This window comes from Rattus norvegicus, chromosome 1 (assembly GCF_036323735.1).
Source record: "Rattus norvegicus strain BN/NHsdMcwi chromosome 1, GRCr8, whole genome shotgun sequence".
In the NCBI taxonomy this organism is placed as follows: domain Eukaryota; kingdom Metazoa; phylum Chordata; class Mammalia; order Rodentia; family Muridae; genus Rattus; species Rattus norvegicus.
Genome location: NC_086019.1, coordinates 219,065,298 through 219,087,254, shown reverse-complemented (window position 1 = coordinate 219,087,254; position 21,957 = coordinate 219,065,298). Strand labels below are relative to the sequence as shown.

The following is a 21,957-nucleotide window of genomic DNA, read 5'->3' as shown; positions in this document are numbered from 1 at the left end:
ACCAAGTATGAGTCTCTGCGTTGATTAATACCCACTTTTTAAAAGAAGCTTCTGCCTAGGTCTATGGGCATAAACATAAATATTTAAAAGGAAGTCTGAGCAGAAGACGGTTTAGGAAATAGCAGCGACATCTTCTACCCTAGGATCTAGGACCTCCCCAACCATTGATTTGGAGCCAGTTTTCTAGTCTGATTGTGCTGTTTCTCCTTTTTACCCAATAATGTACTCAACATCTAGTCTCTATCTCCTCATATCCATTGTCGTTGTCCTCATCGTTGTCGTCGTCATCATCATCATCATCATCATCATCATCATCATCATTGTGTGTATATGGAGGGGAGGACAATTTTGTAGTCAGTTCTCCTTTATCATTATGAGGGTCCTGGGCATTGAACTCAGGCTATTTGGTGTGTGGCAAGCCAGTGAGCCATTTTGTGAATCCTATTATAGGTATACTTTATTTTAGTGTTCCTCTTAGGGGTGTCATGATATGTCTTGAGCTTTTAATAATATGAACATGCTGTATGTTAATAATAGTGATGTTTAGTGTTTTCCTATGTGAGTACTTGATTTCTGCGTCTTCTTTGTGAAATGTTTGTTCATGTGTTTGGATACTTTTTAAATATAGTGAGAACATTAAAAATTATCCTCCATGAAAACCTTTGGATACTTGACTTGAAAATATCTTCTCTCAAGCTGGGGCCTCATCACCCTTAACAGGGTTTTGCTTTTCACAACTTTCTGACTTCCATTTTCTGTATTAAATGTAAGAATTTCTTGACCACCTCAGATTTGATGACTTTTCTGTTTTCCTTATAAGGCTTATGATTTTACAATTTATATGTAGATCTATAATACGTTTTAAATTAATTATCTCGTGAAAAATGATCTGTCCCTCCCTCCCTCCCTGCCTTTTCCCTCTGTTGAGATTTTGAGGACTTATCATTATAGTGTGATTTATGGAAAATTTTTGTCTGAATTTCTTTGGTATCTTTGTCAAAGTCATCTGGAAATATTCCTGTGAATCTATCCATTTTCAATTTCTCTACTCAATTCTATTGATATATGTGTTCACCTCCTCTCGGTAGCATATACTGTTGACTCACAAACAAAACTAAAGTACGCTGGGCTCACGTGCTTTTTATAAAATCAATAATGAACTAAATCACTCATTCATCAGTTACAGCAAGTTTCTGTGGCTGTTGCTCAAGGACTTTTAAAGGAGATACATGGACAAACCTGTATTCTGCAAAGAGCCTTTCCCTTCCTTTTTAATCCTCATGTTATTTATTTCTTGTATTACATCAGCTAGGACTTCTAGTATTGAATTGGAGTGGTGACAGTAAACATCATTGCCTCTTGTTTGATCTTGGCAGGAATGCACTTAGGTCTCCTACCATTGCATATCAAAATGGGCATAGGGTTTTTGAAATTCTTTATCATCCTGGGAATTTAAGTTCTATTTCTAGTTTGCTGACAGTGCTTGTGACACTGTTTAATTTTGCCAATGGCTTTTCTGTATACAGTGATTTGATCACATGACTTTATCTCAGTTGCATCTCTCTGACGCTGTCCATTCCCTTTATCCTGAATTTCTCCTGTGTTGGCATCTTCTATGGTGTCATGACCCAAATCTCTCTTCCTTGGCTGTCTGAGACCTTGTCTGCCATGCTTTCCTCAAGTGGATAAAACTGTCAGTGAGCCATCAGATATGGTCAAAAAAGTAACAGGAAAGGCTCAGATACAGCATTTGAATGGGAGCCACATTCCTGTCCTCCTTACTGACCCAAAATCTATCAAGTAGCATCCATCTTTCCTAGTAAGGTGTGGAAGACTTGATAACGTCCCTTTACCATCTAGGATAAAGATCCTAGGATAACTCTGGTGTTCATATATCCTGATTATCCTTGGGTTTGATCGCTTTCCATATGAAATGCCTGTGTTCCAGGGGCTCTGATGTGTTCTATTTAGTGAATTCAGAGTGAAAAACTTGACACTGCCTTCAGCAAGTCTCTCATGTTTTTGTTTGTTTGCTTGGTTTGTTTTTGGTTAAGTCAATAACACTAAATCTATGCAGGCTAAACTCTTGAATGAAGGACATATTTAAATGACATACTTTCTTTTCTATTTTTTTTTTTTTCGGAGCTCGGGACCAAACCCAGGGCCTTGCGCTTGCTAGGAAAGCGCTCTGCCACTGAGCTAAATCCCCAACCCCAATGACATACTTTCTTTGCTATTAAATATCAGTTGAGTCATCGCCCAAAGAGGATGCCAAGAGAAGAAAATCTCCTGTCTGTTTTGACACAGGATATTGGCTGCCTGTTTGGGAAGAATGTACCTGTCACCTCCATCCAATAGGTGGCAATGTTGTGTTAGGAAATGTTCTCTAAGCAGGCTTGCAGATGTGAGTCTCTCACCACACACAGCTGGGCTTTCCCACTCTCCTTAACAGACTTAGACTTTGCTAGCCTACACACAGGCCCAGAAGGCAATCTGCATTTCCAAGTGGAGCAGATGTCAAACAAGAGGTTCCATTCTACATTAAGTACTGAATCCACCCAAATGATCCTATTCTTTGAACTCTCTTTATTTTCCTTCCCCATCAAAAATATCACCTAAGCTACATTGGTTTGATGTTATTGCTTCCTTCCCACTGACAGAATCAAAATGAAAAACAGAGGCTTTTACCATATGCTCCCGCTTAGCAAACCAGGAAATCAGAGACTCTGCTAAGGGACAGCTAGAGTAGAGAAGTACAACAGTGGGGAGATAGAGGAAATTTTATTGTCAGCACTTTTTTCTCTCCAATCACAATGCTACAGAATACCCTGGTTCAGGTGTCTGCTTGTATCATGCTTCCTCCCACTGGTTCTGTCAAACTGACCAGACTTTGGTCTTGTTTGACGTTCTTCTCCATGTTGGAAAGTGAGGGATACTGTGACTTAGTTGAATCAATCAAAATAATAATGTTGAGCCCCTCTCTGAATTCCTCCCGACATGGGTATACGATTTTGCATGACCTCCAGAACACCTCTGGGATAGAAATCTCTCAGAGGTATGCTTTATCTTTCTCTTCCCAAAAGCAGCTAAGGATGAGGTGGACAAAGAGTGGGTTCAGAGTTAGAAAAAAATCACCTACATGATTCTATCTTCAGTTTTGGATTAACTAGTTTGCATTAATTCTAATTTCTAATGATTTGGTTCACCCAAAGCTATGTACCACAGAAGTCCCTTATTGCTGGCATGATTAATTTCCATGCTGGTAAGGCATGTATGTATCCAGGAGCCGTAGCTACATCCCTTTTCTGCAAAGCCATGGGGCTTGCTTGCCCACTGTAACAGCCCATCCTTTCCTTCTCCTTTGCAGAGAATAACTTGAGTAACAGCAAAGAACCATTTGGATCGCTAGCTTCAACTTTACCTCATAATCAGACTTATTAGCCTATATAACAGTGGGGCCTTTTAATCCCCTTCCTTTGCCCACTGCATTTGTTTCTTGGTTGACAGAATCTGATCAGATCTCAGGGAATCCTCTCGGGTTCTGGAATGTACAGAGCTGAATGTCTAATGTAAAAGAGAGTCCTTGATAGGTTATATGTTGACAAGCTGGAGAGTTGGTTCCAGGGTTATGGGCATTTCTTCCAGACAACCTGAAGTTCAATTCCCAGACCAGCCATGGCAACTCACAACCCTCCAATTATAACTCCAAATTCCAGAGGATCTGATGCCTTCTTCTGGACTCCCCAGGCACCAGGCATACACCTAGTGTGTAGGCATACACAAAGACAAAACACCTATACATATAAAATAAAATAAATAAGTCTAAGATAATTCATTGCTTGAGAACTGAGGAGTTGGAACATGCCTCTTGGCTCTCTGCTCCTCCCTGTTCCAGGGACAGGGCCTCTTCTCGTGCAGTGCCAGCTTTGTCCTGTAGACAAGATGGTGAAGGTTGATGTGAACAGATTTGGCCAGGTTTGGCACCTAGTTACCAGGGCTGCCTTCTCCTCTGCATCTGGCAAAGTGGAGATTGTTGCCATCAACAACCCCTTCACTGACCTCAACTACATGGTCTACATGTTCCAGTATGACTCTACCCATGGCAAGTTCAATGACAGTCAAGACTGAGAATGGGGAGCTTGTCATCAAGGGGAAGCCCATCACCACCTTCCAGGAGTGAGATCCCGCTAACATCAAATGGGGTGATGGCTAGTGCTGAGTCTGTCATGGAGTCTACTAGTGTCTTCACCACCACGGAGAAGGCTGGTGCTCACTTGAAAGGTGGGGCCAAAAGGGTCATCATCTCTGCCCCTTCGCCCAATGCCCCCATGTTTGTGATGAGTGTGAACCACGAGAAATATGACCACTCACTCAAGATTGTCAGCAGTGCATCCTGCACCACCGACTGCTTAGCCCCCCTGGTCAAGGCCATCCATGACAACTTTGGCTCTGTGAAAGTGCTCATGTCCACAGTCTATGCCATCATTGCTACTCAGAAGACTATGGATGTCCACTCTGGAAAGCTGTGGTGTGATGGCTGTGGGGTAGCCCAGAACATCATCATTGCATCCACTGGTGCTGCCAAGGCTATAGGCAAGGTCATCCCAGATCCCAGAGCTGAATGGAAAGCTCACTGGTATGGCTTTCCACGTTCCTACCCACAATGTATCTGTTATGGATCTGACATGCTGCCTGAAGAAACCTGTCAAGTATGATGACATCAAGAAGGTGGTGAAGCAGGCATCTGAGGGCCCACTAAAGGGCATCCTGGGCTACACTGAGGACCAGGTTGTCTCCTTTGACTTCAACATCAACTCCCACTCTTCCACCTTTGATGCTGAGGCTGGCATTACTCTCAATGACAACTTTTGTAAAGCTCACTTCCTGGTATGACAATGAATATGGCTACAGCAACAGGGTGGTAGATCTCACGGCCTTCATGGACTCTAAGGAATAAGAAACCCTGGACCACCCACCCCACTCCAGCAAGGACACTGAGAGCAAGAAAAATGCCAACTGTTGCTGAGGAGTCCCCATCCCAACTCAGCCCCCAACACTGAGCGTCTCCCTCACAATTCCATCCCAGACCCCCATAATAACAGGAGGGGCCTCAGGAGCCCTCTCTACTCTCTTGAATACCATCAATAAAGTTCGATGCACCCATTAAAAAAAAAAAAAAGAACACGCCTCTCAGTAGAGAAGAGTGTAGCAGGCAAATCAATCCTGTGCACAAATGACAGGAAACATTACAAGAATTTGACTTGGGATGCTTACAAATTAATTTTAAGGAACAAATATGGAATTTTGTAGAAAGCACAGCTTAGAGTAAGCATTGGAGAAACAAGGATTGTTAACTATGCAGGCCTATTTTCTTCAGGGAAATGAATGCCTAATCACTTGTAATGCTGGAGTGAAACTGATCAACCTGGTGATCCTGTGCTAGTCCTATTAGGAGTAGCAGCCACCTGAACTTCCCCAAACCTTGAGAACTGTTTAGGCCCTAATCGTGGGCTTTGTTTCTCAGAAAATAGAATTCACCCTTATCAAAAAGGCCCCATGTATTTTGCACCCTCCATAGGGAGGATCCATCCTTAGGATGATTAAATCTTCTTCCTTTGCAGGCCCTAGCCCCAGGCACTATATGTATCCCAGTCAATATAACCTGTTCTTATGATAAAGGTCTTAGATACTTTTCTATAGTAGGGTATTTTGCAAGGAGAGTTCAATGAAACACCCATTTCTAAGGCTTTATTATGAGAACTGTCACATGGAAACTACTTTCCCAAAGTTCTTCTATGTTTAAATGTGTAAGAAAATTGAGCTATTTTCTCCAAATTTGATCCCCATTTGACTGACACAATCCAGCTGCACCAAATTTTCATTCTAACCTTTTTGCAGTTCACTTCCCTGTTAGTCAGGAAACCTGCAGGGACAGACCCCTCCTTCATTCCCAACAGAACCTAAAAAGAATGAGGATTTTTGGCTGTTAAGAGTTACTTATAAATTATAAACAAACAGAAAAATGCATAAACTAGTGAAAATAGCTGTAAAAACAACATTTATTACTTTATAATATTGAGAATGAGTATTTGGGCCAAAACAATGGGAATGCCATACAAATAATTTTTTCATCTTATATTTCAAAACCTACTACAGATATTACACTGTTTTTTAATTGATTCACCTGTATTTGATTTGGGAAAAATACATTGGGCAGGGGACACAAAATATCACACAATAGCACTAGGAAATGTCTGGAAAATAAGGGGAGTTGTGGATTAGGATCATGTTAGCTCTCATACAGGACATATTTCAGTTATGATAAAGGAAGAATTGAAGCAATCGCTGGATCCCAGCAACATTCCTTCAGCATCTCATCTACTCCTACTTTCTCTCAAATAATCTAAGATCTCTGGCCTTCTGTTCATAAATTCTCCTTGACTCTGTTTTTGATGAGATTACTTCTTGAACGCAGTTTTCTTTCTCTTCAAAGGACCAAGACTTGAGTGTCACACTGCTGAGAATTGTCCTAGGTTGTGTCCAATATCCTCCTAGCACTCTCCATTGTGAATCGTATCAAGTAGAAACCACCTATTCCCATGTTTGCTCTCCACAACTCAAGTCCAGAAAGTCTCAGGTACATGCATTCTGTGGCAGAGACCAGCTCCTTGCTTGCTCAATGATTTCCATGCCACTTCATGTGGGTTCATTTCAGATCTAAGTCTTAAGTTAAAAAGACAAAATGGAAGAAATGCCACCATGTTCAGGGACCTAGGAGGGTTAAGTCGCTGTGATTCGGTGTCCTGGCTGAGCTCTGGTCAGCAGAGAAGGAAGATATGGGTAGAACCAAATGAGTGAGTTTGAAATTGGTTTAAGTTTCAAGGAACGTGGTTGGCTTCTTTCTTTTCCATGAGTCTTCTGGCTAATAACTCCAGTTTATGCTCTCAACTTTTTCACATCTTAGCATCTCCTGACCCTCGGATCCCACATCAGCACTTAATCCTCTTTTTCATGCTACTTTACACAAATAGTTCAATTGATAGTTTTGTTTTTGATTGTTTGTTTTAATAAACCATGAAAATGCTTGATAGTTAAGATACACTCTAGAACTATGATTATTGGGTGAAATTAATCATTTTGAAAGTTCATAAAACATTATTATCTGAAGAAAAACACCTTAGGCAATTCCCATAAAGTTGTGAACTAGAATACACCCTTTCCAGTCCTCAGGAGTCTGTGCTCAGCATTTCTGCATCCCGATCATTTACAAAAATGGTATCATACCACTCTTTAGTTTGCTTAATATTAGCAAGAATGGATTCCATAGTAAAACCAAACTCAATGATATTAAAAACTCCATTCTGGTCTGTACAAGTGATGCCAGCAGCATGCATGGCCACCAATGAACCATTAGAATCAAATACTGGGGATCCAGAAGACCCACCAAAAAAAGTGGTGTCATAAGTAACCACATCATGGTTGTGAAAGACTTCGTGGAAACTTCTTTGTGTGTATATAGGGAAAAAAGATGTAGAAATCCAGTAGTTTGCTTTCTCTCTTTCTTGAAAATTTTCCTGACATTTTTGCCCTCTATGACTTTGAGGGACCACTGCACAGCCATCAGTAGACTTCTTTTCTCCATCAGGATGGCCAATGAGATATATTAACCCACTAAGTGGCACAGGTCCTATTCCATTATACAGTCCAGCAGGAACTTCTTGTCCATTTTCCCTCAGTTCTAGGACAGCATAGTCAAGGCTTTCATTAGATATCTCAAACCAAGGTTTAACCTCAAAAAACTTGTCTTCTACTAGTGGGAACTCTTCATAACCAAAGGTCACCTTTACACACTGACTAATTAAGCTTGCCCACTGACATGGATCTATGCCTTCACCCACAATACTAGTTATCACATGCCGGCAAGTCAAAATGTATAATCCTTTAAAAACAAAGCAGGTGGCACAGCCCTCCTTTCCATTGTTGTTCCACCATAGGAACCCAACTGAATCACTGACTTTCGAAAGATGTTTGTGCACTTTAACAGGAGTAGAATTTTTTGTTATTTTCCCAAAGTGTTCTTTATGCACTTTGAATAAGGAACTTTTTTTACTTTCTTTCTTGATGTATGCTCTGAGTTTTTCTCCTTCTTCTTTCAATGTAGGGTTCGCATTCACAATATAGTCTTCTAGCTTATGGAAGTCTCTGTTCTCTAACCCAGAATTCTGCATGACAGAGACTACTCTAGGGTTCTTTGGTAGCTCAGCTGCAACCTGAAAGAGCTTGCCCTCTAACTCATCAACTGGCTGAGTGTTTTCTATGATAGTGTCCAGGTCATTAATGAGTTTCCAATGGTCATTCTCTATGAAAGAACAAAACCTGCCGTCCTTCCTCAGAGTGTCTCTGATGTTCTCTCCCTTGGAGCCATAGACACAGACTTTGTTCCCCTCTTTGTGAAGTTCCCCACACTTCAGAATCTTTTTCCTCTTACTCCCAACTGCATGAATGTAAAATCGGACATAATTGGTAGATGCTTGGTCCTGTGGTTCAAAGAATTGTTTAGTTTCTTCTGTCTTACTTTTACATTGACAAAATGTAATGATCACATGGCTGCCTTCTGGTATACAGCAGAGGGGCATGCCAAGGTTTAAGTATCCTTCAATTCCTTCTTTGCCACATACCAGCATTTCTTTGCCCTTTTGGCATTCTATCTCTTCTTTGACAGCACTGAGACTGTTAAGTGCTGCATACAAGCTACTTGTCTCCCTATCTGTGAGCACATGTTTCATGTTTTTGTGTTTCCTAGCGTTCACACCCAAGGTGACCAGAATTTTCTTATATAGGGGAGGAGTCTGATCTTGTTGAGTTTTCTTAGGTGAAAGTGGTCTTTGGTTCCTGGTGTTGGTTATATCCCTTGGCATTTTTTTAGAGTCCACTTTTACTTGAGAAATACTGGGATCATTCTGCTCTTCTTTGGGAACCTAAAAATAAATGGTAGATATTTATAACTCCGACAACTCTAGTCCTGTATCCGTTTCTAGTGTCAACACACAATTCATATGTGAAACAATTTCAAAAGACCAATAAGTAGGATTAAATCAAGGTTCATCTTTGGATCCAAAATACAAACTCAACTTATCAAGTCAGAGAGAAAAGCTCTCCTTGTTACACATGCTGCATTTTTCTAAAAAATAGGAGTGCAGACACAAGTTTTATTCAGACCCAAATGTCTACCAGCTTCCCCGTATGGCATGTCAAATCATTTTTATTATCTTTAATATACATACTATCTTACCCAAGCATAAGGTGTGTTACAATAACATATTATTAAGACATTAATTTATAACATTAATTTGCTTTTAAAATTTATTCATTTTATGTATATGAATGTTTTACCTAATGTCTTTGTGCTCCATGTGTAACTCTGGTGCCCACAGAGGTCTGAAAGCAAGCATTAGATCTCCTTGAACTGGAGTTACTAGTGTTTATGAATCACCATGTGGGTGATGAAAATCAAACCCAGTTCCTCATCAACAGCAAAAGGTGCTTAATAATCTGTGCTTTATTTAATAATTTGTGAAACAGAATCTGGCTTTGCAATTATTACTTCCATGGAATTCAGTATTCAGCCCAGTTTGTCTTCACAATTTTCATATCTTCTTAATACTGTGACTCAGGCTGCATGTATAATAAAACCCATGCGAGCTTTTTCTTTATTATATACTTTCCCTATAAATTAATATAACTACATGAAATATGCTTGTCACATTCTATGAACATAGATAACAATACATAGTGGATTCTAATACAAAGTCTCATGTCTTTTGTATTGGACTACACATTTTTTTTTGTAAATTTCGTCATCTCCTATTTTATAAGACTTTATGTTAAGAATCAGAAAGGGGGAAAATGGGAGGATATAATTCAAATTCCAGAAATATGAACAACTCAATAAAAACTAAAATTGATTGCGGTAGTTATTGTTAACTGTCTGCTTGACAGTACCTCAAATGACCTGGGATAGGGTCTCTGAGAACATCTGTGGGGTGTTTCTTCATCAGTTCTAACTAGCCTAAAAACATGTTGGCAACATTCCCTAAGCTGGACGCTGGACTGTTTAATTTGATAATGGGGGAACAGAGCACGTTCACTGTTCTCTACTAATGACTGCAGATCAACACTAACTCGCTCAAGGTCTTGCTGCTAACACTTCTTTCCCATGATGGTTCTCACAAACTGTGACCCAAACAAACTCTTCCTATTTTAATTTGTTTTTGTCTGGTCATTTTATCACAGTGACAGAAAAAGGAACTAAGACAGCAGTTGTCTTAATTTGCCCAAAAGACTCATTAGTCCCAAGTCATATTCATCATGAGAAGACAGCAAAGTCACTCAGTAATAATGGGAGTAGCAATGTTTGAGCTTGGTTAAAAATTAAGCCTGTCATCATTTGTTTTTTTGTTATTGTTGTTGTTGTTTGTTTCATGTTAGTTGTTTGTGTGAGTATTCTTTTTTTTTAATTGGAGTTTTTATTTAAATTTCAAGTTTTATCCCCTTTCTCAGTTTCCCGTCCATATACCCCTATCCCATGTCCCTTCCCCCTTTTTGTATAAAGGTATTCCCCGACCCAAGAATCCACCCTTGGGCTGGAGAGATGGCTGAAAGGTTAAGAGCACTGACTACTCTTCCACGGGTCCTGAGTTCAAGTCTCAGCAACCACATGGTGGCTCACAACCAACTGTAATGGGATCTGGTGTGTCTAAAGACAGTCTGTCATCATTTGTAATGACACTCATTTCTCAGTTAAACAGACAGAAAAAAGAATGCAAAGCAATATAAATCTACTCTATCCAGGCATAGAGTCTCTCAAAACACATCTCTGCAGTTTATATATACTTTTTCTGTAGTCAGAAGCATCATTTGTGTACAAATGGTAATACTGCAATAGACCTCATATATTTAAATATTTCTGGATAGATGATGGCTTTTTTTTTTTGATGTTTCCTTCCCTTTTTCGAGGTATTATACGTTCACTCTGGTCTTAAATTAAAAATCTTCAATTCTATGCCTTGGAATGGTGGGATTACAGCACTGTTACTGGCCTGACACATTTGAAAGGGCAAAAGAGATCACACGTGTTCCTTGAGCTTGCTATTATAAAGTAGAGCACATATAAACACATGACATCAGCTTGTCATGGAACTTCTAGCTATTTGGATACCTTGCCTTCCAAAACCTGGACACAAAGAAACAAAGAAAAGGCTTTGGCATTGCACCTCAAATGCCTGACACTTCTCAGCTGTCTTGATGTAATAAAGGAACATGTTATTAGGAGGACACAATCGTTAGTCATGACAGAGTCTGAGAGTATTAGGCTCCAAATGTCTCAGTAAACTTGCTCAAGTCTTCATCACAGGCTCAAGCAACTCCACACTCTCTTTCTTCTTCATAAACAAATTGAAACCAAAACCCTTCCTCACTTGCCTATAAATTTTATGCTAAGAATAAATATACAATTTACAGTTTTGTAAACTGTAAAGCACTAAAATAATATAGGCTATTATGACTGAAGAGGCCAATAATACAACATTGTGATGCTATTAAACAGTATTCATTTTGTTTGTTTCACAGGTTGGTATAACATACTATATTTAATCTGTTTACTAATGTTTTAGACATGATTGCAATAGGTATTTTTTTAATTAAACACTGCTTTGATAGGGCTGAAAGCTGTAATACAAATCCCTATTTTCGAGGCCATTCACCTAAATAAAGTAGGTGAGAAAGATCTAGAGTGTGTCATTGTCCCAATCAATAATGAAGCAGTTTCTTGGCAGTAGATCCTATGCAACCTAGAACCTATATTCGCTAAGACAGCTATTAGCATAACGCTTTAGCAACACTTATAGACATACCTGAGAGAAATAGTCTTTGATTTTTTTATTTTTCCTGGTATTAAATGGGATCTTCTGTGATTTGCGCTTCTTAGAACTCATTGTGGCTTAGAGATGAAATAGATGGCTCAGCTGAAACACAAACTCCAAAATGGTTCAAGTTGGGGTAGAAATTGACTTCAGTGGTAGACTACCAATTACAAGGCCCAGGCTTTGTCCTCAACCTCCAAAAGAGAAAAAAAAAAGGTTTAAGTTATGGAAATATCTGCATACAGAGCAAACAATGAACTGGGTGGCAACAGCCCCAAATTTTACTTCTCCCCTGGGCTACATATTCTGGCCCACAAACTTTTCCAGATGTAGGTACTGATGTAGGGACCCCATGTAAAACACTACCCACTGGCCTCTAACTCTTCTTAGAGACAGCTCAATATAACCCCTGGGCTCCATATTCCATCCCAGAACTCCAATTGCTTTCCCAGACACCAGGGACTCCCAGGTAAGTCATTTTCCACTGCCTGTAAATTCCCCTTAAAGTACATCCAACAGTCCTAAACTGTACCCTATCACCTGGGATCCATATCGTAGCCCAGAACTTTGGCTGCTTTATTGGAGGCCACAAAGTACTAGGAACCCCAGAGACCAAGCAGATACCCAGAACCCCAGAGATCACCCTGTACTTGGAACCCTGGGGGCAACATTGGCACCTGAAACCACAGAGGTCATACAGGTCACAAAAACCCAAGCAGAGATACCCTACTGTACCTGAAGACTTGTTCATCACCAGAACCCCACTCCACTCAGTCAAAGAGACCAGAGAAGAAACAGAAACCAAGGGGGGTGAAAACATCCAGAAACACCCACTGAACAAAGATAAAGTTAGAAGTTAGCACCTAAACCTAGAAAAACTCCAAACTCAAAGGACTAGAGGCTAGTGTAAGAACACAATCAACAAGAACCAGAATGTGCTCCCCCAGAGCCCAGCTATCCTACTACCTCAAGCCCTGCATAGTTCACCACAGCTGAAACACAGAAAATGACCTTAAATCCAACCTTAGGAAGATAGTAGACTCTTTTAAAGAGGAAATGAATAAATCCCTTAAATAAGTCCAGAAAAATACAAACAGGTGAGGACAGGAATAAAACTTTTCAAGACCTGAAAATGGAAATACAACCAAAAAAAAAAACCCTGAGGGAATCCTGGAGATGGAAAATCTAGGTAAGAGAACAGAAACTACAGATACAAGCATCACCAACAGAATATAAGAGATAAAAGAGAGATCCTCAGAGATAGAAGATATGATAGAAGAAATGGATATATCAGTCAAAGAAAATGTAAATCTAAAAAGTTCCTGAAACAAACCATCCAGGAAATCTGGGACACTAGGACCAAACCTAAGAATATTATGAATAGAAGAAGGAGAACACTGTGAGCTCAAAAGACAAGAAAATATTTTCAACAAATAATCATAGAAGAAAACTTCCCCAACTTACAGAAAACGATTCTTATAAATGCACAAGAAGCTTACAGAATATCAAATAAGTTGAACCAGAAAAGAAATAACCCTCTGCCACATAATAATAAAACACTAAATGTACAGCATAAAGAAAATGAAAAGCTGCAAAATAAAAGGGCCATATAAAAGCAGACCTGCTAGAGTTACACGTGTTTCAGGAGAGCCTCTGAAAGGACCCACAACTGGATGGGTCAGTTGTCTTACAAATGCTGAATGACCACAGGTGCCAGCCCAGATTATTATACTGAGCAAAAGTTTCAATACTCATAGTTGGAAAAAACAAGATATTCCAAAACAAAACCAAATTTAAACAGTATCTGTTCACAAATCCACTCTATAAATATACTAGAAAGAAATAATGGAACTAAAATGTATTGTGACTCAAATGGACCTAAGAGATATCCACAGACAACACAAAAGAATATGCCTTCTTCTCAGCATCTCTAAAATGACCATATACTGTGTCACAAAGTGAGTCTCAACTGATACAAGGAATTTGAAATAACCACCTGTATCCAAACAGACTATCATAGATTAAAGTCAGACTTCAGCAAAAACAGAAGCAACTCAAAGAAACTGAACAACTTTCTACTGAATGACTACTGTGTCAAGGAAAAAACTAAAGAAATTAAAGACTTCCTAGAATTCAATGAAAATAAAAGCACAACATACTCAAATTTATTGGACAAAATGAAAGCAGCGCTAAGAGGAAAGTTCATAGCACTTAGTGTCTTCATAAAAAATTAGTGAGATCTCAAACTGACAACTCAAAGGCACACTTGAAAGCTTTAGAACAAAAGAAGGAAATACACTCAAGACACGTAGATATTAGGAAATAATCAAACTCGGGATTGAAATCAATAAAATAAAAATAGAGAGAACAATACAAAAAACAGTCGATGAAAGAAGTAGTTGTCTCTTTGATAAAATAAACAAGACAAGTCCTTATTCAGCCTAACTAAAAATCAGAGAGAGAGAGAGAGATCTAAATTACAAAATTAGAAATGAAAAGAGGACATAACAACAGACACTGTGGAAAGTCAAAGAATCACTGGGTCTTACTTCAAAAACCTGTATTCCACAAACTTGGAAAAATCTGAAAGAACCAGACCACCTATCTATTCTTGATAGTTATCATTTACTACAGTTAAGCAATTCAAATATACCTAAACTCTAAAGAAGTAGAAACAGTCATTAAAAGACTCTCATCCAATAAAAGCCCAGGGCCAGATGGTTGTAAGGCAGATTTTTACCACTTTCAAAAACGAGCTAATATCAATACTCCTCAAATTATTCCACAAAATGGAAAGAGAAGGAACATTGCCAAATACATTTTATGAGTCACCCTGATACCTAAACCACATACTTAACAGAGAAAGAGGATTTCAAACCAATTTCCCTCATGAACATTGATGCAAAAAATTCTCAACAACATGCTCAAGAAACGAACCAAGAGCACATCAAAAACATCATACACCATGAGCAAGTAGGCTTCATCCAAGAGATACAGTGATGGCTCGACATATGGAAATCTGTTAGCTTTAGCTAAAGAAATGCGACAACTAATGGAAATCAAAGGGATATAAATTCGAAAGGAAGAAGTCAACATATCTCTTTTGCAGATAATATGATAGCTCATATACGCGACCCAAAAAATTCTACCAGGAATTCCTACATGTGATAAGCACATTCATCAAAGTAGCTGGATATAGATTTAACTAAAAAAAAAATCAGTAGCCTTGAATTATATAAATGATAAGCGGACCAAGAAAGAAATTAGAGAACAATACCCTTTACAATAGTCACAAATAATGTAAAATATCTTGGTGTAACTCTAACCAAATAAGTGAGAGACCTGTATGAGAAGATGAATTTCTGAAGAAACTGAAGAAGATATCAGAAGATGGAAAGATCTCCTACGTGCATAGATCTAAAGGACTAACGGTAAAAATGGCAGTCTTATCAAAAACCTTCTACAGATTCAAGGTAATCCCTATCAAAATTTGAATATAGTTCCTTACATACTTTGCAAAAACAATACCCAGCTTCATTTGGAAAAATAAAAAACCAAGCAAGGACAGATAAAATAATCCTATACAATAAAGGAACTTCTGGAGATATCACCAACCCTGATCTCAAGCAATGGCAATAAAAACTGCATTGGCATTTTAAAAAAAAGTGGCTGATCAATAGAATTAAATTGAACATACAGATATAAATCCATACACCTACATACTCAGGACTTTTGACCAAAAAAATAAAAGCCAAAATTATACAATGTATAAAAGAAAGCATTTTTAGCAAATAGTGCTGGTCTAACTATATGTTTGCATGTAGATGAATGCAAATAGATCAATATCTATCATTCTACACAAAAGTCAAGTCGAAGTGGATCAGAGAGTTCAACAAAAAAATCAGTACAATAAACCTTATAGAAGAGAGTGGGGAATATCCTTGAATGCATTGGCAAAGAAAAAAAACCTTCCTGAATGGAACGTAGCCAGTAGGCCAAAAGTTAATAGATGGGACCTTATGAAACTGAAAAGCTTCTGTAAGGCAAAGGATACTATCAAAAGGACAAACAGCAAACTACTAAATGGAATAAGATCTTCACCAATCCCACATCTGAAGAGGACTATTATCCAAAATATATAGAGAACTCAAGTAAGTAGACATCGACAAAGCAAATAATCCAATTAAAAGTGGGGTACAGGGCTGGAGAGATAGCTCAGCCGTTAAAGGCTAGGCTCACAACCAAAAATATAAAAGTGGGGTACAACTAAATCTAAACGGAATTCTTGACCCAGGGATCTCTAACGGCTAAGAGACACTTAAAGAAATGTTCACCATCTTATGCATCCGGCAAATGAAATCAAAACAACTGAGACGCCATCTTATACCTGTCAGAATGGTCAGAATAGCTAACCAGAAACTCAAGTGACAGCTCATGCTGGAGACGGTGTAGAGCAAGGCGAATACTCCTCCATTGCTGGTGGGAGTTCATAAGTGTACAGCCACTTTGGAAACCAATTCGACATTTCTCAGAAAATTGGGAATAGACATTATACCTCAAGATCCAGCTATACCACTCCTAGACATATACTCAAAGAACATAACACCATATAACAAGGACACTTGTTCAACTATGTTCATAACAGCTTTATTCGTAATAGCCAGAAACTGGAAATAACCAAGATGTCACTCAACTGAAAAAATAGGTAAAATGTAATACATTTACATAATGGAGTATTGAATGGAATCCAATAAGGACAGAATCAGGAGGGATCAATCAGGTCAGGGAAGGACAGAGGGAACGAGTACTAGGAGAGAATTAGAATTGGAAGTCGAACTCCGAGACTAGCTAGAAACAGGACAATCAAACTTCCCAGGAATCTATGAGGGTGACCCTAGCGAAGACTCCTAGCACTGGGAGATATGAAGTCTGAACCTGTGACCATGGAAGGCTTTTAATGGAAGGAATGGGACACCAACACAGCCACCAAACATTCATAAAATTTGTCCTGCTTAAGTAATGTTCTGCGGGTAAAACAGGAGCAGAATTTGAGGTATTGGCCAACCAATGACTGGTCCAACTTGAGACCCACGCCATAAGAAAGAGTCCACCGCTGACACTGCTAATGATATTCTGCTATACTTGCAGACAGGAGCCTAGCTTAATCATCATCAGGGAGGCTTCACCCAGCAGCTGATGGAAACAGATGCAAAGACTCACTGTCAGGCATCAGGTGGAGCCTGGAGAACTGTGGAAGAGGTGGGGGGAAGGATTGTAGAGGCCAAATGGGCCAAGCACACTACAGAATCAATGAACATGGCTTCACAGGGGCTCACAGAGACTGAACCACCAAGCAGAGAGTGTTCATGGGACAGACCTAGGCTTCCCAGCATATATATTATAGTTGTATAGCTCGGTCTTCATGTAGGACTCCCAACAGTGATAGCAGGAGCTGTCTCTGTGCTGTCTGACTTCGGGACCCTTTTCTACTATTGGGCTGCCTTGTGTAACCTCAGTAGGAGAGGATACTAGTTGTACTACAACTTGATATGCCAGGGTCAGTTGATGCTCATGGTAGGCTTCCCCTTTTCTGAAGAGAAAAGGAGGAGAAATAGATGGGGAATGAAAGGGAGAGGAGGTAAGGAGGAAGGACTTGGAAAAGAGCAGGTTTGTGAGCCTGTGTCAGCGATGCAAAATTAATTAATTACTTGATTATTAATTTATTTAATTAAAATAAATAAAAAGTAAGACCTGAAACACTGGTCAGGGGAGATGAATTGGGTGGGTCCTGGGTCCTTTCTTTCCCCTTCATCTTGGCATCTTGGCATTGCTTGTCCAAGGACAGTAACATTGCAAGCAGATAATTTATCTGCCAAGATAATCACCCAAGTAAGGAGAGCAGAGTACCCCCTGTCCCACGAGCATGTCTCGCACTGTACCAAACACTGTATACCAAACACAAATCATCTGTATTAGCTAACCCCCACCACTGCCACAGAAAGCAGGTTCTATAAAGACTTCGTTTTGGGGAAAGGGTATTCTTGACAAGGGCAATGATGCATCCAAACCCACAGACAGAAGCAAACGGAGAACTCAAATGCCAAACCTGCAAAAAGGGTTTGCAGCTTGGAAATTCAAAAATAAGTTCTACTTCCAACTTAAAATCTGCTGTTTGTTTAGCATGGAGATGATAAGGTCAGGCAAAGAGGCATGAAGATTCCTGAATAGTGCCCTGAAAACAAAAGAAATTGGTAAGAAATATCAAAAAGTAATATGGAAAGTTTGTCCAAGATGACAAGGGCATTAGTTACTGTTTTAGGTCCTTTGTTTGAAGTAGCATTTCCTCCTGCTGTCTCAGCAAGAGAAAAAATTAGTTTAAATGCAATACTGAGGCCTCCAATGATGGGAGAGTTTCTGACTCTGTTGCCTGCCTTTGGGGCCCTTCTAGAGCTAAGAATCACTAGGCCATACACCATGAAGGAGAACAAGCCCATGCTTCTTCAGTATGTCACCGTCAGAGCAATGCCTAGCACATGGCAGATCCTAACACTTCAGTTATGTAGGCACATTTGAGGAATGAGTGGTGTAGGCAGTGACCTGATTTCCATAAGCTGCATCAGATAGTTCTCAAAAGCTTGCTTAAAAAGCTTGAGTTCGGGGCTGGGGATTTAGCTCAGTGGTAGAGCTCTTACCTAGGAAGCGCAAGGCCCTGGGTTCGGTCCCCAGCTCCAAAAAATTGGGGATTTAGCTCAGTGGTAGAGCGCTTGCCTAGCGAGCGCAAGGCCCTGGGTTCGGTCCCCAGCTCCGGAAAAAAAAAAAAGGAAAAAAAAAAAAGCTTGAGTTCATACATGGACTGACCCTGGGCTCCAACCTCATGGGTAGCAATGAATAGCCTAGTAAGAGCACCAGTGGAAGGGGAAGCCCTTGGTCCTGCCAAGACTGAACCCCCAGTGAACGTGATTGTTGGGGGGAGGGCAGTAATGGGGGAAGGATAGGGGAACACCCATATAGAAGGGGAGAGGGAGGAGCTAGGGGGATGTTGGCCCAGAAACCGGGAAAAGGAATAACAATCGAAATGTAAGTAAGAAATACCCAATTTAATAAAGATGAAGAAAAAAAAAAAACCTTGAGTTCTTTCTATAGAGCTTGGACTACTTTCTTTCAACAAGCATTTTGGAGAATTTATATTTACATTATTTTCTAACCAAAAAGACAGGGAGGTGGTTCTACAAATTAGGAACATTTCCTTGTACACTTACAATGCCAATTTATTCACATCAAAATGCAACCAAGATACAGACATCACCTTAACGTGTTTTTTTTTTTTTCCTTTTAAAGCCTGTCTTGTTTTGTAGCCCAAGATGACCTCAAACTGGCCTTCCTCCAGCCTCACCCTCCTCAGAGCAAGTGGATGCAAGTGAGCACACCACATCCAATTTAATTATGCATTTTCTCCCCCCCACCCCCCGGAGCTGGGGACCAAACCCAGGGCCTTGTGCTTCTTAGGCAAGCGCTCTACCACTGAGCTAAATCCCCAACCCCTTTAATTATGCATTTTCACTCGGTTTCCACAGAGAAAGTGATCAGAAGAAAATAGAAAGGCTGTCTGTAGACAGTCACCCATGGCTTGCTGCTTTTCTCTATGTGTAATTGAAGCACCTACCCAGGGGGAGCCATCTAAAGACTGTTTCCATGACCTTAACCCCTCCATTGTCCATGACCTCCTTTGTGGAACCTGAGTCCTTGATTTCTACCAGTAACTGCTGCTAATGAACTGTTAAGGAAGTCTACTAGTCTCCCTGGACCTATTTTCCTGTTTGTGAGAAGCGGAAGCAACTGAAAATATGGCAGGAATGTCCTATGAGAACATGCACAGCACAGTGAGTGCCAAGAACAGGGCTCAGCTCAGGCAGCCATTTTGAGACCCCATGGACCTGGGCATACTGTGTATTTTCTGCCTCTTCCTCACCCTAAAAGGAGTGGCAGAGTCATCCTCAACTGCTGTGAAGATTGAAGAATATGTAATGCAGGTAAAGTCTTCAGACAGCAGCCATGTGTGAAAGACTGCTCAGAGAACATTCCCGCTAGGTTCAGTGCCAATACTTAACCAGAGGGACACTCCTCGGAATGTAGGAAATGAAAGTGCACAAGTACTTGAGGAACTGGTCTGGATTATGTGACCGCGGCAGGCAGATAATTGTTCAACCAGAAAAGCAATTTGAGGTTCCCTGTCTGTTGATGCTTCATAGTATAAAACATAAAAGTTAGCAGCAAGAAATATGGATTTTGCAGTTCACTGGCACTTGCTTTAACAATTCTGAATCATTCCATATGTTGCCCACACAAACGATTTTCAGAATCCATGCTGAGTCACACTCTATTAAAGCATGGAGGAGGATCAGGAGTCCCAATGTCCACAGCCAGCCTCATGAGACTTTCTCTCAAAAAAAGTCAAACAACAACAACAAATCCAAGACATATAAATTAGAGAAAAGAATCCTCGCTATATGACGGGTATTTGGAAGTTCATTGTATGATGCCCTCCTGCCTCCACTCCTTCTTGCCTTTTCCGTTAGAATGGTGTGAATACAAATTCCTCAGAGTATACCAACCCACTCTATAGTTTGAGAAGGCAAAGTCTACTAAGCTAATTACATCTGCTACCTTCCTTCAGGAGAACAATACAACAATACAGACTGTATGAAAATTCCCATCCTCAGCCTCTCTGAGAGCTCCCTGGACTTGCTTTCTCCATCTTCTTCCCCTTTCTCTTGCCTCCTTTTTCTTTCCCCTGGCCTTTCTCGCTCTTCTTTCCTATTTCTGAATAACTTCCCCACCCGCTATGTTTCCGTGCGTTCAGCACACACATCCCCCCTCCTTATTGCCAAAAAACTTCCTCCCCAGCCCTTTGTGTCCCTCTCTCTCCCTCCTTCACTTCTCCCTCCCTTAAAGGCTCTTTTTTAATTTTTAATTCTGGCTAGCCATGTGCACATTCTGCCCACTTACTTTTCTCTCAGAGAGGTCTTCCAGAGGTAAAGACCACAGTTGATCTAAGCCTCTTCCTACACTACCATGCCATTAGCATTCTGAGGCAAGAAAAACTCACTGAAAACAACCCTGGGCTCCCTGGGCCCTTCAAATGGATAGCACTTCTGCCTCTGCCCCAAGGGCTTTTCAGCACTGGAGTTCCCCCACAGCAGCAGTGTGCCTCAGATTTCACCCACTCTTCTGAGTATCACAGTTTGCTTATAGACCTGCCACCTTCCCTGGCTCACAGCCACGACCTGCTATACTTGAGCCCAACATCTAGCATTAAGTCTGGTTTTATTGAGGAAACCGTCACAATGCCCTTAAAGGACACTAAAGATGACTGGTACTTTCTAGACCTCAGCAGAACATACTGGATTATGTTGATAGAAACATAGAGGCAATTTAGGTTGATGTATTAACCACCTACTTGAAAATGTATGGCTTCCACTCTGCATGCTAGGTAAGCCTGAGAAAGAAATTAGTATTTGTCACTTACTCTGTGTATTTTTATTCCAAAATGAAACAGACTCGACAAATGTATTGGTGAATATTTGCTGCTCCCAACATTCTGGCTTGAAGAAATTCATCTTAAAGTGGCTTTTTACTTACCAGATCTTTCCACACTGGCACCTTCTCTCCAGCCGCTAGAATCCCGCGTCTTTTTGAAAAAACAGAACCAGAAGATCATTTAACCGCTTCGTTTAGGGGGCGGAGAGACTGCGGATTGGTCCCTGGGCTGAACAGCAAAAGCTGTGCTTCAGTCATTGGCTGCATTCAGAGCGCGGTCCCGACCACAGCAAGTGCTGAGTGCTTCCCCTCTAGTCTCTAAGGGCGGGCGGCAGAGTCAACGAGGACCGCCCACTGAGTGGGTGTGGACCTCTACTCTCCACCGATCTTCTCTTAAGAGCCTCCTCAAATTAGGTATGTTAACCCGACTCTGGAAAACGGAGGAGCCAGGACCCGATGTGGGTTTCCTGCCTGGTTTCAGACAAGTCCAGGATTTTCT

At 40.4% G+C, this 21,957-nt stretch overlaps 1 protein-coding gene and 1 pseudogene across 3 annotated transcripts; one reads left to right on the top strand and one right to left on the bottom strand.

Annotated features, from left to right (window-relative positions):
• The first annotated feature begins 3,320 nt into the window (after positions 1-3,320).
• LOC134485207 (glyceraldehyde-3-phosphate dehydrogenase-like) lies at positions 3,321-5,784 on the top strand (annotated as a pseudogene).
• A 257-nt stretch (positions 5,785-6,041) lies between these two features.
• On the bottom strand, positions 6,042-21,713 carry Fam111a (FAM111 trypsin like peptidase A). Of its 3 annotated transcripts, XM_039087912.2 has the most exons (4): positions 21,561-21,713; positions 18,028-18,153; positions 11,913-12,115; positions 6,042-8,978 (listed from the first exon to the last, which is right to left on the bottom strand). In XM_039087912.2, the coding sequence occupies exons 3-4, from the start codon at positions 11,991-11,993 to the stop codon at positions 7,227-7,229; spliced, it is 1,833 nt and encodes a 610-aa protein (XP_038943840.1). In that variant the 5' UTR covers positions 11,994-12,115; positions 18,028-18,153; positions 21,561-21,713; the 3' UTR covers positions 6,042-7,226. The 3 variants fall into 3 exon arrangements, with proteins under 3 accessions (XP_038943840.1, XP_038943844.1, NP_001102633.1); XM_039087916.2 differs by lacking the exons at positions 18,028-18,153; positions 21,561-21,713 and adding an exon at positions 21,448-21,470; NM_001109163.1 differs by lacking the exon at positions 18,028-18,153 and having other exon boundaries at positions 6,047-8,978; positions 21,561-21,616.
• Between the last annotated feature and the right edge of the window lie 244 nt (positions 21,714-21,957).

Bases quoted from the DNA above. Each gene is read 5' to 3' on its own strand.
- Fam111a (XM_039087912.2), bottom strand. From the start codon at position 11,993: ATGAGTTCTAAGAAGCGCAAATCACAGAAGATCCCATTTAATACCAGG. The intron at 8,979-11,912 runs GTATGTCTATAA...ATTTATTTTTAG, and splicing joins TCAAAGACTATTTCTCTCAG to GTTCCCAAAGAAGAGCAGAA.